Raw genomic sequence first — 15,692 nt, forward strand, 5'->3', positions numbered from 1 at the left:
TTAAACAGCAGAGGCTCAGCCTCAAAACTCACGTCTACATGTCACCACAGTAGGACAAACTGACAGACAAGTTTGTCTTGCTGTTGGAGACCTCTCGTATCACCCCCACCTGGGTCCCTGTGGCTGACTGTTCCTCTGTCTGGCTTCCTGACTTTTAATCCCCTTTCTCCTGCTCTACTGGCCTGCTGCTTTGGGCGTCTCTGAGTTGTCTCTCCTCACCTGTATCCCTGGGCCTTACTGATAGCTATTGAAGTATTAAATCATGTTTCCCATGATCTGAAATGTTGTGTAATGATATTGTCTGTGTATTATCACTACAAATCATCTTATGTGTGGTATGTTCATTATTGTTTGGGAAATACCTTGGGAGATTAGTGTTTTTTAATTCTATTCCAGAAAGACCTAGGACCTCCACGGGGCCCAGGGTGAGCCATGAAGATGTGACTAGCTTCTCAACCTCCCCTCTATTTCCAGCTCTACTTCTTGCTGTCTTGGGCATTGGGCTTAAGCATACAATTTTATTTAAAGAAAGGACACTAAGTCCCTTCCAGATCTAACAGCCTATAATTATTAAAAGAAAAAAATCATTACGATTTGCTGTGTGTTTAGGTTGGATGGATTGATTTCTTTGCTGGGCCATAATAGGAAGACTGATTTTGTCATTTCAATTACAAGCCACAGTTTAGTTTGAGCCTAGAAGAACATTTGCCAAGTGTTTCCCTCCACTTGCCTGGCACTGGAGCAATTAACAGTATGTGATTTGTGGCTGCACTTTTACTGCTTAGCACAGGTTTATCATCTTGAAAGTTTTCCATTTGCATAGATGCTATACATTCTTTGGGTGACATTTCGGTATCACCCAGAGTTTAGATTATGCATTGCCTTGTACTGCACTTTCTGCTACGTGATGAGAATCTGCAAGCCCAACCAGGAATGCCGATGCAGACCTAGGTGAATATGACTTGCAGCTACTGTTTCATGAGAGCCTACTATGTGCCAACGCTTACTATCTGAGGCTTTCCCTGGATTTCCTTATTTATTCCTCAAACAGTACTTGGAAGTTTGTATTGTATGCTACATTTTATAAAGACAGAAACTGAAACACAGGAAAAGTAGCTTGCTCAAGGTCACCCAGCTTGAATTAGCAGAGTTGGGATTCAAACTCAAGTCTGTCTGATCCCACGACACTCTGCTATACTTCTGTTGAGACCTTTTAGACTGAAATAAATTGAATTGGACAGTTTTCTGCATTTAAATACCACACTTTCTGAGCAGTCTAATTGCTCCTCTTTGAACTAAGAAGAAATGGCTATATAAAGGAAGCAAGAGGCAGAATATCAAGAGAAAAGGGGTTTTTAATATTTCTATTTGTAAAGGAAGAGATGTAATCCTGGGGAGAAAATTAACATAAAATGGGGTCTAGGTTGATAAAATTGCAAAGGAATCTGAAGAGATAAGGGAGTGATGAATACATTGCACTGATGATTTTCTGAAAGGGAAAGATTGGAAGTCACGGAAGGCCCAATTGATGGCAGAGGCTGTCCATAACGTCATATGAGAAGGAGGTTGATGAGGGTCCAAAGCAAGCACCAGAAATCTGTATTTGTATTCCAATCTGCCTGAGGGAGTTTGGGCAAGGAGCAGCTTCTGGAGTCAGACTGATGAGTTTCTTTTTCCCTGACTTCCAATCCTTTTTCCCTGACTTCCTAGCTGAGTGATTCTGGACAAGTTATTTAACCTCTCTGGGCTTCAGTTTCCTCATTTGGAAAATGAATATTGATTATCGTTACTCATCTTGTTGTGAAATGTGGAAAAGTGCTTAGCAAGGTGCCCGGGAAATAGTAAGGATTCAGGAATGTTAGCCATTATTGTTATTACCATTCTCATCTCATTCACATCATGCAGGAAATGCTGTTATTGTTAGTTGCTGTTGGGTTGATTCAGATCCCTGGCGACCCTATGTGTGCATAATCTGTTCCTTAAGATTTTCAAGGCTGTCACATTTCAAAAGCAGATAGCCAGACCTGTCTTCTGAGAAGGTGCCTATGGGTGGGTTCAAACCACCAATCTTTCAGCTAACCTTTCAGCTAGTAATCGGGTATTTAACCACTTGTACCACCTAGGGACTCCTGGAGCCTATAATTTAGGAGAAAAAAAAAAAGGAAAGAAACCTTAAAGAGATTAAACAGAAAGAGAGAGATAAAGGAGGAGGAAACCAAGAGAGAGATTCTGTGTTGCAGCCAAAAAGTAAAAGGAGATGTTGTCTTCTGCCCCTGAACACCAGGAAGGAAACACCACACATGGGGAGAGGACTAGATGGTAGAGGAGCTCAAACCTAAGAGGAGACTGAGGTCTGGCTGGGCTTAATGGAGCATGAGAATTTGCTTGCATGAAACAGATGCCCTAATGGATGTGTTGGTGGCATATATTCTGCTGGTAGGTTCTATAGAGCTGGAGAATCAGAGATGATCCAAAGTGCAGAAGGAGATGAGTCTGGGGCAGAGAAAGAAAGGATGCCCTGAGTTATTATTAATCTTTGGATGCTGATGATCACTGAAAACATGTTAATAGGGGAGGACATTTTAAAGACCTTCTTTCTTTTCCTTGTCGTCCACTAAATGTGAATCTGTTTTCCTTCTGTTGGTTACATTAATAGACACAACTGCAGTTGAGTGCAGCAAGGATCATAATAAGGAGCTTGCAAAAGAGTGTGAAAGGCCCTCTGCTTTTTCAACTGCATTTCTTTGACACCTTCTTTATATCAGGCTCTGACGAGGTCCTGGAGAAGCAAGACTGTTCTCAAACCCAGGCCCCCAGCTCTAAGCCTTCACCGTGTGTTGTGCTGGGGTTCTCAACCATCAGAAGCATCAGCATCACCCACATAAAATTCAGAAACAGCTGATGCCCAGGCTCTAGTCAGACTACAGAACCTCCTACAGTGGGAGTAGACATGTACATTTCTCTAAAATAGCACTTACAACTTTTATGTTCACATCAACTCTAAGGGCTAGTGAGAGAACCTTCTACATTTTGTAGATGAGGAAGGCAAGCCTCAGATAGGGTAAGTGATAAATGAAGTTACACAGCTGTCAGATGCGGAGGTGGAACTCAGATACAAAGCTTCTGAACCTAAAATCCCAGTGCTTGGCCAAGGTCACCTTCACCAGTATGCGTGCAGAGGAGAAACTCTGTCTTGAGAATGTACAACTGAAAGGATCTGAGGATATATGTGAATATGCATGGAACCCTTGTCTACCACACCAAAAGTTCATAAAACATTAGCGTGTCCTAGCAAAAATTCAGGGACCTGTATTTCAAGGGTCTGTTGTATTGTTCTTGTTGTTAGTTTACATCAAGTCAATTCCAATTTATGGCAACCCCATATGTGCATAGTAGAACTGTGCTCATGGGGTTTTCAAGGCTGTGACCTTTTGGAAACAGATTACCAGTCTTATGTTCTGAGGCACCTATACAACCTGGGTCACCATGGATTTTCCCTTCTATTAGTTTCTTAGGACAGCCTTAAAAAAGTATCACAAACTTGGTGGCTTAAAACTACACAAATTTATTCTCTCATAGTAGTGAAGATTAGAAGTCCAAATTCAAGATGTTGGCAGGGCTATAATCTCTCAAAATGTTCTAGGAGAATATTCTTTCTTGTCTCTTCCAGCATCTGGTAGGCCCAGGTATTCCTTGGTTTATAGTAGCATAACTCTATCTCTGCCTCCAACTTCATGTGGCCATCTTTCCTCTGTGTCTGTGTGTCTCTGTTTTTTTGTTTGGTAAGGGGACCAATCAGAAGGATATTAGGGCTAATCTTGTTCCAGTATTACCTCATAATTATATCCACAATAGCCCTATGTCTAAGTAAGGCTACATTTGAAGGTTTCTGGGGTTAGGATTTCAACATATCTTTTTGGGGAGATAAAATTCAACCCATAGATGTGTACAAAGTGAATAATGCAGCTTCTGCTATATAAGCTCTCCCATAGTTGTAGCTTCTATAGGGTAATCTTGGACCCTGGGCCCCAGAAACACTGCCTCTACTCTTTGTCCCTCCAGATTAGGGTTTATAATGACTTCCCGCTGTTCCTAACTCTAGGTTATCCAATCATCTCTCGATGTCTCAGCTTCTCCATCATTTCAATAACTAATTCCTTGCCTGCAATTTCCCCCTTATTCCTATTTATATCCTGACTGTTATACAGATAAGGAGCCCTGGTGGCACAGTGGTTAAAGCATTTGGCTGCTAACCAGAAATTTGGCAGTTCAAACCCACCAATCACTCCACAGGAGAAAGATGAGGCAATCTGCTTCCATAAAGATTTACAGCCTTGGAATCCATGTGGGGCAGTTCTACTTTGTCCTATAGAGTCACTATGAGTTGATGGCAGTGGGTTTGGTTTGGTTTGGTTACAAAGATGAAGAAATTAAGGGTTAGAGAGGTTAAATAACTTACTCAATGTAGCACAAATATTTCTTATCAGAGCTATTATTCTAAATCAAAAGTTTTTTATTCCAGAACCTAAAACCTTAATCACTAATTTATGAAGTGATTAGTGGAATCCCTGGTATCCAATGCCAGAGGTTGATGGTGATGGAGATTTGATGAAGGTGATGATGATGATGGGGATAAGGGTGCTAGTGTTGTTGTTGGGGGTAAAGATGGTCTTGCTGATCACCATGTCTGACCAATATTTTCATACCCTTTGAAAGAGTTGTAGAGGCACAGAGTCCTTGTTGTCACACGGATGTCTCTGACTGTGTTATAGGCCTTCACCTACCACCACATCCAAGAGATCATGATCCAGCTGCTTCGCACAGTGAACCGGATGGTCATCACAATGGGCCGGGATCACGTTCTGATTGTGAGTACATACTTTTCTCTTGCCAAATGCTTTAAACTCTTCAGGTCAAGAAATGGATGTCCTGGAAGACATCCATAATCCATACCCATGTCAATAACCAGCACTGATTGTGGCTTTGTTTTGGAGTTCTGGTTTTTCCTACCTGAGTTGGGAGAACATCGGAGTTACTAAAGTTGCTGAAATGAAAGAAGTCTTGGAATTGTCTACAAAGTTAAGTGTACCATCCAGGATGGAATGTCACTGGTGAGAAATGGAGCAGTGAGAGGGGCTTTTTGTAAGTGGACAAGGCACAATGTTCCAGATGCAAGCCCACCAGGAACCTTTCCTTCTGGCCTGAAGTCAAGTAGAGCCTAGTCTTAAGGTCCTGTGAGCTTCGTTTTCTCAGTGTCTTCACTAAGTGTTAGCCCTGCCCACAGTTGCCAGTTAATGCAATGTGTCTGCTAAATGTTAGGTTATTTTTTGTACAAACACTATGCCCTGAAGCTCAGGAGATCCTTGCCTCCTAGTCTGATTATTTCTCCTTTCCAGACTTAGAGTCCATGTCGAGCTCCATAACGTCTGCCCATTTTGCTTTAAACCAAGGGCCAAATATGCAAATGCCTACAGGAGCCAGACACCATCATAAATGAGAATATTCAACTGTGTAACTCCTCTGCTCAGACTCACTCAGAAGAAAATACATACCTTTGTGAGGACCTGAAATGCCCTTGCTCATCCTGCTCTTTACACACATAAAACATGATTCCATTTGCTGTTCCCTTGGCCTGGCCTGTCTTTCCCTGAAGTATCTGTAGGCTTTTTAAGCAGATCTTTGCCCAAGTATCACCTTATCAGAGAGGTTTTCTCTGACTCAACCACTCTGTCTATAATATGTAGTACCTTTCCATGTTTTTTCACTCTACCCCAGGGCTTAAGACATTTGACTGCTAACCAGGAGGCTAGCGGTTCAAACCCACCAGCCACTCCTCAGAAGGAAGATTGGGCAATCTACTTCTGTAGTGGTACTGCCTCAGAAACCCAAGGAGGGGTCTCTATGAGTCGAATCTGACTTGATGGCAGTGAGGTTTTTTTTTTCCCAGTTTGGAAAAATATAATAATTTATTGATCTATTTATGTCCTAGTTCTCCCTGTAAGAATATAAGCTCCAGGAGAATAAAGATTATTTCTGTTTTGTTCATGGCTGTATCTACAGGACTTACAACAGTACCTGGAACACAGTAGGTGCTCAATCAATATTTGCTGAATGAATGAATGAAGTGTACCAGGCAGGGACTCTATTGCCTAAAGAAGATAAATGCTACCCAGCTGTGACTGATGATGCCATGTAGGATTGGACCTCAGAGTTGTCAGAACTTCCATTTTCTCAAGAGACACTGAACATCCCACACTTTGTGTGAAATGTCCTGATATTTAAATGTTGGCAACTGATTTTTTTTTTTTTTTTAATATTTAAAACACTGGTCCCCAAAGAGTTTGATTTAGCTTTTGGGAAGCCAGTCTGATGTCTCTCCTTTAAACTGTTGCAGTGAGAGCCAGGTTTGGGGATGCTGAATGGAGATATACTATAGCTCTGGTAGCATAGTGCCTAAGGCACTTGACTGCTAACCAGAAGGCTGGCAGTTCAAACCCACCAGCTACTCCTCAGAATGAAGGATGGACAATCTACTTCTGTAGTGATACTGCCTCGGAAACCCAAGGAGGGGTCGCTATGAGTCGGGTCTGACTCGATGGCACATAACAAAAACAACAACATAATCCTCTCCAAAGATACAAATATAAGATACTGAATATTGTTCTTACAGTAGCTGGGAAATGATGTAATCCCAGAAACAACTGCATATAATAATCTTTTTACCCATTTGATTCTGTGTGTACGTAGTGAAGTATGTTTTGTTGTTAATTTCCATTGCGTCAGCTCTAACTCATGGCAACCTTATATATATCAAAAAGAAGAGTTGCCTGGTCTGTTCCATCCTCATCATTATTGTTATTATTATTATTATTGGGTCCATTGTTTCAGCTGTTGTGTATTGTCTTCCAACCTAGGAGACTCATCTGCCAGCACCATATCAGACAATATTCTGTTATGATCCCATAAAGTTTTCATTGGCTAATTTTTGGAAGTAGATAACCATATCTTTCTTCCTACTCTGTCTTAGTCTGGAAGCTCCACTGAAACCTGTCTATCATGGGTGGCCCTCCTGGGATTTGCTTCTAGCTTCTAGCATCAGAGTAACACGTAAGCTGCCACAGTATGGCAAACTGACCGATGAGTGGTGGAAAGTACATTTACTTAATGTTTATTATGTACATTTAAAAAGTGATGACATCCACAGAGATGGATGCTCTATGAGAGAGAGCGCCAGCAGAGCCAGTCACTCCTAACTTCCTGAGGCAGAGAGAGCCATGGAGACAGGTCTTTGTTGTTTGTCTCATTTAATATCCATTCACATTGGAAGTATCATCATTTTTTACCCAGTTATAAACTTCCATATCCCTGGTTCCCATAATACACTTTGTTGTTGTTGCCATGTGCTGTCTAGTCAGACCCGACTTATAGCGACCCCTCCTTGGGATTCCAAGGCAGTATCACTACCAAGTAGATTGCCCCATCTTCCTTCTGAGGCGTGGCTGGTGGGTTTGAACTGCCAGCCTTCTGGTTAGCAGTCAAGTGCCTTAGCCACTATGCTACCAGAGCATTTTATGACACCCCCGCCCAATCTTGGTTCCTTCTCTTTAGAGCATACCTAAAAATGAGCATCAATCCATTTAGTTCATTCCCTTTATAGTAGGCTCTTAACTCTCTGTCCTTCCTTTAGAACAGAGATTCTTAAAAGCAGTGCCATAGATTTGGCCAAATAATTGATGTCTATTATTATTTTCCTCTCCATTGGTACAATCCATCTCTCTGTCCCTTTGCATTATTGTCTCACGCATGGGCTCACAGTTTGGCTCTCCTTCACTTATGGTTCTATGAGGCCTTTATCTGATGCACTGACTGGCTGCTTGTTCTTCCAATATGTGCTCCTCATTGCTGCCCTTTAATCTTCTCCAAGACCCATCCTATTCTAAAATGTACAGTGACTCCTCCACTATCTACCAAATTAAGTCATAAATGCATTAGCATGACCATTTGAAGCTTCCATGATCCAACTACAACTGGTTATTTCATCATTTTCATCCACTCTTCTCCATCCCAGTATTCAACCCAAATGGATGTCTGGATAGTGCCCAGACATGTCTGGCACTTTCTCACTTTTGTACTTGGCCTGTGCTGATTTCTTTGCCAAGAATTCTTTTTGTGTCTCCTTCATGTCAAAATCCTACCCAGTCTTCAAGGTCAAGTGCCAATGCGCCCCTTAGGAAATTACCTCAAATCTCACCAACCTGGCTGGGATCTCTCCCTCTGCTAAATCACACAGCTCTTTCTACCTTTCTTTTCTTTTTTAAACAAAACAAAACAAAAAACAGCTAGATTGAGGTATAATTGCATATTTTAAAATGTGCCCATCATAAGCATTCAGTTTGATGGGTTTTAGTAAATTTATACAAATGAGCAATCATGACCATAATCCAATTTATGCATGTTTCCATCACCCTGAAAATTCCACTTGCAGTTACTCCTCATCTCCCCTGCACAGCCCTAAGGGATCTACCTTGTTTCTATAGATTTGCCTTTTCTGGAAATTTCATTTAATGGAATCATACAATTTGAGGTCTTTTGTGTCTATCTTCTTTTCTTAGTATATTTTTGAGCTCCGTCCATATTGTTGATGTATCAGTACTTTATTCCTTTTTATTGCTGAATTGTTGTTGTTAGGTGCCATCAAGTCTGCCCCAACTCATAATGACCCTGTGTACAACAGAACCAAACACTGCCCAGTCCTGTGCCATGCTCACAATCCTTGCTATGCTTGAGCCCATCATTGCAGCCACTGTGTCAATCCATCTTGTTGAGCATCTTCCACTTCTTTGCTGACACTCTGTTTTCCCAAACATGATATCCTTCTTCAGGGAATGGTCCCTTCTGACAGCATAACCAAAGTCAGTGAAACAAAGTCTAGTCATTCTTACTTGCAAGGAGCATTCCAGCAGCAATTCTTCCAGTACAGTTTTGAATGAAATACTCCCTGAAAATGCCATATTATTTCATACTTCACTATGTTTTAATAGACTTTTTACCTGAATTTGGATTGCTTTTTCTTCTTAAAGGACTTAAAAAAAAATTATCAGGAATCCTTATTTCAGGGAGTAGGGAAACAATGCCAGGAATTGACTGGATTTTTCCTGTCCCACTGGACTGTCTCCAGAAGCCTTGCAGAGGTTCTGAGTTGCAAACTGGGTCATTAGTAGCAGTGACTCTTGAGTTTGCTGGTGTAATTACTGTGAAGACAATGCTGAGTAGGGATTGCTAGCGGCCTGTAGCAAATACACCTCGGTTGGAGAAGGAATGTAACTCAAAAGGAAGGATGAGATAAACAAGTTGTTCTTAAGATATAGCTTTATTTTCATAAGATGGGCTTTTCCAGCAATACTTAGAATAGACATATATCCTCTAAATTAAAGAAAATGATGTTGGAAAGTAATTACTCAGAGGTCAGGGGTTCCTATCTTAGTGCTGGAGGACCCAATTGAATTTTGAATTGAAATTCGACAAGGAGGAGAGATCTCCATTCCACTGTCATTTTTAATTTTCCATATGTGATTTTTATGGGTTAGTTTTCATTACCTTGGGAATATTAAACAATCAATATTTACAGCAAGCACCAGACATGTCTAATACCTCTGAAATCCTGAGAATGCCTCTGTCAGTTGTGGGGCAGCTGTTTGCCCCTCATGTCATTACATGGGATGAAATGGTAACATTTTTATTTGTAGTTGTATGAGTAGGAACATTGCGTTAAGAGGTGATAGCCATTAAAATCGCAGGAAACAGCTCTAGGGCTGTGTGCTTGTTGTGCACAGTGTGTGGTAATCATCATTTGCTGGAAATAACTGTTACTGATTTTCTGTAGACTGTTTGCCTGAACAATGAATTGTTGATGGTGACAGATGAGTAAAAGGAAACTTTACAAAAACAGAGAGCAAAGAAAACCTTTACATGACTGGTGTCCTCTGCTCCTCTCTCTGTCAGAGATTAATCTGTCAGACAGTGTTCGCTCACTTAAGTTCCCAAGGGATTCGACTTTGATGCTGAGAAAGACAGCATGGTCTGGTGGAAAGGACATTTTGCGTAAGGAAGAACAAGAGAAGGGTTCTGCACAGAATTTGCTCTGTGACTTGGTGCCAACATAAACCCTCTAGACGGTTTCTTCTGTGCAATGAACTGTATTTTTGAGGTCTTTTTCATTTATCTTATATTTCTTGATTTGACTAATGTCTATTCTCTTTTCCTATCTCCTAAGATCCTGAATCAGGGACAGAAAATAGATTTTCTTTGTGTGCCAACACTGGTTGATTGACAATGGCTGCTTGTCATATTGTGTTGAGAAGGATTTAGAGACACTATCTTGGCTCACTGGGAAGAAGTACTTAACTGATTAATAATGTCTGCTATTAGTATGGGGTTAGAGAATGGTGATGCATCCAAAATACTTCTAAATACTACATATTGACCAAACTCACTGGTATTTGTCTGTCTCTGTCCAAAGGTCTTTTATAACTAATGTGTTCTTCATATTCATGGGCTATGGAATAAGCAGAAAAACAAAGGAATAACCATATTTTGGGGAACAAAAAGCAAATTATTTGGTGAGCTTTTAGGAGAGAATGATCAAAAATTTCCACTAGCACTGGGAATGCTAATTTTAATTTTTAAGTGGTCAGATATCAAATGATTGCAGACACTGCAATGTTATTCTGCTTGGGACTGGTATGTGGTTGAAGCAGCATTTGATCTGTATGGATTGGTTAAGGGGAAATGAACGACTCTAGGTTTCCTTTTCCCTGGCCCAACATTAGTTGCCCAAATCTCGTGTAGCATTGATATCTACATTTACCTGTGGAATAGCATTCCTGTTTGTGCTTGCTACTCCCTGAACCCTGCCTTGGTGTCAGTTCACTCTTGAGGGTTATGGGTGGTGGTGGAGGTTCTACAGAGGAAACTTAAAACTTTCTCTTAATTTTCAGAGCCTGACAGTGTGTTAAAAATTCTGTTTCTTTCAGGATCTGACTATTCTGTGACAAGTGAGCACTTTAGAATATCTTTTCCACCATACTGCTAGAATAAGAAGACTGTATTACATTTAAAAAAAAAATTATTGTGTTTTTGATGAGTGTTTACACGGCAAATTAAGTTCCCACTTAACAATTTCTACACATATTGTTTAGTGACATGGGTGAAAAGCACAACAGACTCAAAATCTTAAAAAAAAAAAATGCAAATTTACTGGATCAGTTGAAACTGGAGGGCTCCCTGAGACTATCACCCTGATATACTGTTTAAACCTTGAACTGAAACTACCCCCTGAGGTCACCTTTCAGAGAAATAACAGATCAGCACACAAAATAAAGGATATTATCTGTGAGTATATTGCTCCATTAAAAAAACATAGGTATGAGGCCAAATGGTCAATAATTACTGTAAAACAAAGATGAGAAGATAAGGGGGCAGGGAAACTAGAGCAATGGATAGAGAACAACCAGGACATAATTAAAGAGAATGGTGACATATTGTAGAAAATATAACTAACTCACTGACCAGCTTATATAGAAAATGTGAAATTTGCTGTGTACACTTTCACCAAAAACACAATAAAATATTATTTTATTAAAAAAGAAACAAACAAAATAATAATAAAGGGAAAAAAAAACCAAATCAACATTCACTGACAGCCTACATTTTACTAGGGGATGGTTTCTACGGACTACATGCCATATTTTATCAAGTCTCTAATAGGTACCATGATTTTATGTGACCAAAGAAAGACAGCATGCTACCAATTACACTATGACACAGTGTTTAATTATTGCATTGATTGTAATCTTCAGCGATATTAACATTTTAAAAAAGAAAGTTTGCCTCAAAATCCCTACAATGTGGTAGATCACATCATTGAACCTCACAGGTAATTATAATTATCTCCAGTTGTATAGGAGAATAGACTGACTAAGGATCAGAGAATGAAAGCCTCAGGGCCATAGTCACAAAACAAGTAGCAAGAAGTTGGATGTGAACCCAGGGGTGTCCAACACCAGAAGGTGTGTACTTATCTGGTCCTCTGTTCTTCCACCTAGGAAGATATTGTCTGTCCATAGGTTTTGGAGCAGCATAAGGAAATATATCTGGGCCTATTTGTGTAGTTCCTGGGTGGTGCAAATGGTTTACTCACTCAGCTGCTAACTGCTGAAAGGTTGGAGGTTGGAGTATACCAATCTTATTCTCAAATCTAAATGCTGCTCTCCACCACCATTGCCACTAACTTGGGTCAGGCACCTTGGAAGAAAGGCCTGGTGATCTGCTTCCAAAAAATCAGCCATTGAAAATGCTATGGAGCATATAGTTCTACTCTGACATTCATGGGGTCTCTTGAGTCAGACAGTGACTCATTCTATGAAGGGTGCAGGGGGTATCCTGGGCCTCCTCTATCCAGAGCATCTTACAGTCAGTTGCTCTAGGGAAGGATGCCTCTGCCTCTGGCCTCCCTAGTGCTGAGGACTAGAAAACCTGTAGGGAGAATAACCAGGGAACTTAAACACTGCCAGAAGTTCTTGGAAGGAAAATGATCTGGTAATTTTGTTGAATTGGGATCTAGCTTTTGTTTCAATTAGTTAAAATAAGCCTCTGGGTGATATATTTTGGGTCTAATTACCCCAGTTTTCACAAAGGAGTCTATTGAGTGATTAAATAAAGGTAAATGCAATTGGCATCATGCCAGCTCCAGAAATTTAGAACAGTTTGTTGAAATGGGAGGGGGGAGTGGAAATCACCCCTATCCTCCACTGCTTCACCTTATTTATAGTAGTGTGAAGACTCTAGAAAACATGCAAGTCATCAGAGTCAGTACTTCAAATTTCTGACTCTGCTTTTCATTTCTGAGACACCAAATGGGAAATGTCCCACCCATGTGACCACTGTATGCCAGACTGCAAGCCTGAAGCCTTCAGCTGCATAGGAAGCTGTGTCAAGACAGTTAGTTCTGACTCCTCTCCAACCCCTGCCCAATGAGAGCAGGTGTGAAGAAAAATCTAGATCATGAGGAGGTAAGGCTGTTCCAGCCAGAAGTAGTTACTCTTGACCTTCACTCTGGGACCCAAAAACTTCATAAAAAAACAATGTTTATAGTAAAGTTATCAATTACTGAGAAAATATCCTGTATGTCAGACACACACCTAAGCACCTTAGGTGTTTTACTTCATTTGACTTGCATCAAGTACTCATATTTTACATATGAGAAAACTAATACACAGAGAGGTTATGTAAATTGACTGTAATCACACAGCTTGTTAGTAGAAGAACTAGGATTTGAATCCAGACAGTACAGTTTCTGGAGTTCCAGCTCTTAAATAGCATAGTATATACTAAGAGATAGAAGATAGATAGATAAAAAGATAGGTAGATGGATGGATAGATAGATAGATGTTGTTGTTATGTGCTGTCGAGACATCTCCAACTCATAGCGACCCCTCCTTGGGTTTCTGAGATAGATAGATAGATAGATAGATAGATGCCATCAAATAGACTCTGACTTATGATGACTTTCTATAAAGCAGAATGTAGTGTTGCCCAGTCCTGTGTCATTCTGATGATCACTGGCATGTTTGAGTCCATTATTACAGTTGTAGTGCCAATCAGTCTTACCAAAGGTCTCCCTTGCCCTCACTGGCCTACTTCACCAAACATGATGTCCTCTTCCACTCTTCCAGTGATTGATCCCTTGTGATGAAGTGTTTAAAGCAAGCGAGTCAGATAATTCTGTTGTGATCCACAGGGCTTTCACTGACTGGTTTTCAGAAGTAGATCACTAGACCTTTTTTTCCTTGTCTGTCTTAGTATGGGAACACCACTGAAACCTATTCAGCATCATACCAACATGCAGCCCATTACTAAACCACTAATGCCCCCTAAAGTTGTTCTTTAGGCATCAACTATTTTAAAGGTAAAAATGAGGCCTTTAAACCCAACTGCTGCCCTGCTTAGATCATGGAATTTATTAAGATTTTCTATGTGGCAGCTTTCAGAAAATTATAAATCAATGCAAAATTTTGGTGGTTTTATCATGATGGTGAATGTTTAGATAATTAAATCATTAAAACATATAAAATTAGACAGATAACTTTTGTTTATTTTAGTGTTTGTACTTAGGAAATAGTGAGTTGAACAGAAGAGACAAGGCTACAATGGAGATGGAGATTCTAAAGGGTTTTGGAGGGGAGACGGTTTCTTTCTGCTTCCACACCAAGCTCATGTCTGGGTCCTGTTCATTTGACTTGTTAAAGACCTCTCAAATTGAAATGCTACTCTCCACCACTACTGCCACTAACTGAGTCAGGACACAACTATTTTCCACCATGACTGCTGCTACTGCCTCCTAACAGGGAACACTGCCTCCTCTCTTGTCTGTTTTGAATCCATTCTTCATACTGTAGCCATAGTCATCTTTTCCAGTAGATCTTTCTCAGTGAGAAAGTCTCAGTGGCCCATGTTGTTGTTGTTGTTATGTGCCGTCGAGTCAGCCCTGACTCATAGTGACCCCTCCTTGGGTTGCTGAAGCAGTATCACTATGGAAGTAGATTGCCCAACCTTCCTTCTGAGGAGTGGCTGGTGGGTTTGAACAGCCAGCCTTCTGGTTAGCAGTCAAATGCCTTAGGCACTATGCTACCAGAGCTCCCCAGTGGCCCATAGTACCTGAAAATGAAGATCACGTGATCATAGTGGCCCTTGGAACACCCAATCTGAGTCCTGCCTCTTTCCTCAGTTCTCTCTTCCTTCCACTCTCGTACCAACTTAACTGAACTGCTGTTAGTTGCAGAGTACTCCTTTTCTCCTCTGAACCCTCCTGCATGCCATTTCCTCTTTCTGTAGCACACCCCTTTATCTGAGAACCTACCTCAGTAACTCCAATTACTCCTTACTCTTTTGGCCTGGGAGGCACTTCTTGATCTATACCCAACTAAACATGTCTGAACCCCTCTGCTTCCTGCAGCCTAGACCTCCCTATTCATTCACTATGCTGCTGTGAGAACTGTCCTTCCAAGCACTGGAGTACAGTGCCTTCCATGATCACTTCTGTGTCTCTTGGAACACTGTGTGCCTGGAACACAGCGTGTTTGCAATGAACACCTACTGAAGAAATGAAAAACAACAAATTAATGTTGATTTGTATTTACATCCAAGTAATCATTCTTTTCCTGAACACACAAGCATTGCTATTATTACCCTTATATCATGTTTAGGCAAGGAGAGTAAGGGCAAAGAGAGTGGTTATTGAATAACTGGACTAAGTGGAAAGAAATGGGTGGAAGATACATGCCTGTAATCATAACAGTTAACATTTATTGAACATTTGTTGTATGACAGAGATAGTACCAATCATTTTAAGGCATTATCACATTTAATCTGTGAGGTTGGCACAATTATTATCCCATCTCTGTGAGGAAACATTTATTCAGAAGATGTTAGCTCTTTGTCCAGAATTACAAGCCTGGTAAGGAGGAAGCTAGAGTCATATCCAGGGCTGTCAAGTTCAAAGCCCATAGTCTTAAGCATTTCACTATACGTGTCTGGGAAATTGATTGCCTGGTGTAGAATTAATTTAATTGAGAAAATTCCGGAGAGAGAGTAAGTGTGTCTGTGTAAAGTGGGAAAGAATGGGGAGGGGAAGA

At 40.7% G+C, this 15,692-nt stretch overlaps 1 protein-coding gene across 1 annotated transcript in view; it reads left to right on the forward strand.

Moving 5' to 3' along the window:
* Positions 1-15,692, forward strand: part of DOCK2 (dedicator of cytokinesis 2) — a 669,066-nt gene that overhangs the window by 311,642 nt on the left and 341,732 nt on the right. Inside the window, exon 27 of the mRNA XM_007939749.2 lies at positions 4,773-4,868. Within this exon, the coding sequence (XP_007937940.2) occupies positions 4,773-4,868 (96 nt within the window). The remainder of the gene's footprint in view (positions 1-4,772; positions 4,869-15,692) is intronic.

Source organism: Orycteropus afer, unplaced genomic scaffold (genome assembly GCF_000298275.1).
Source record: "Orycteropus afer afer isolate SDZICR_OR568_19922 unplaced genomic scaffold, OryAfe1.0 scaffold00062, whole genome shotgun sequence".
Lineage (NCBI taxonomy): Eukaryota > Metazoa > Chordata > Mammalia > Tubulidentata > Orycteropodidae > Orycteropus > Orycteropus afer.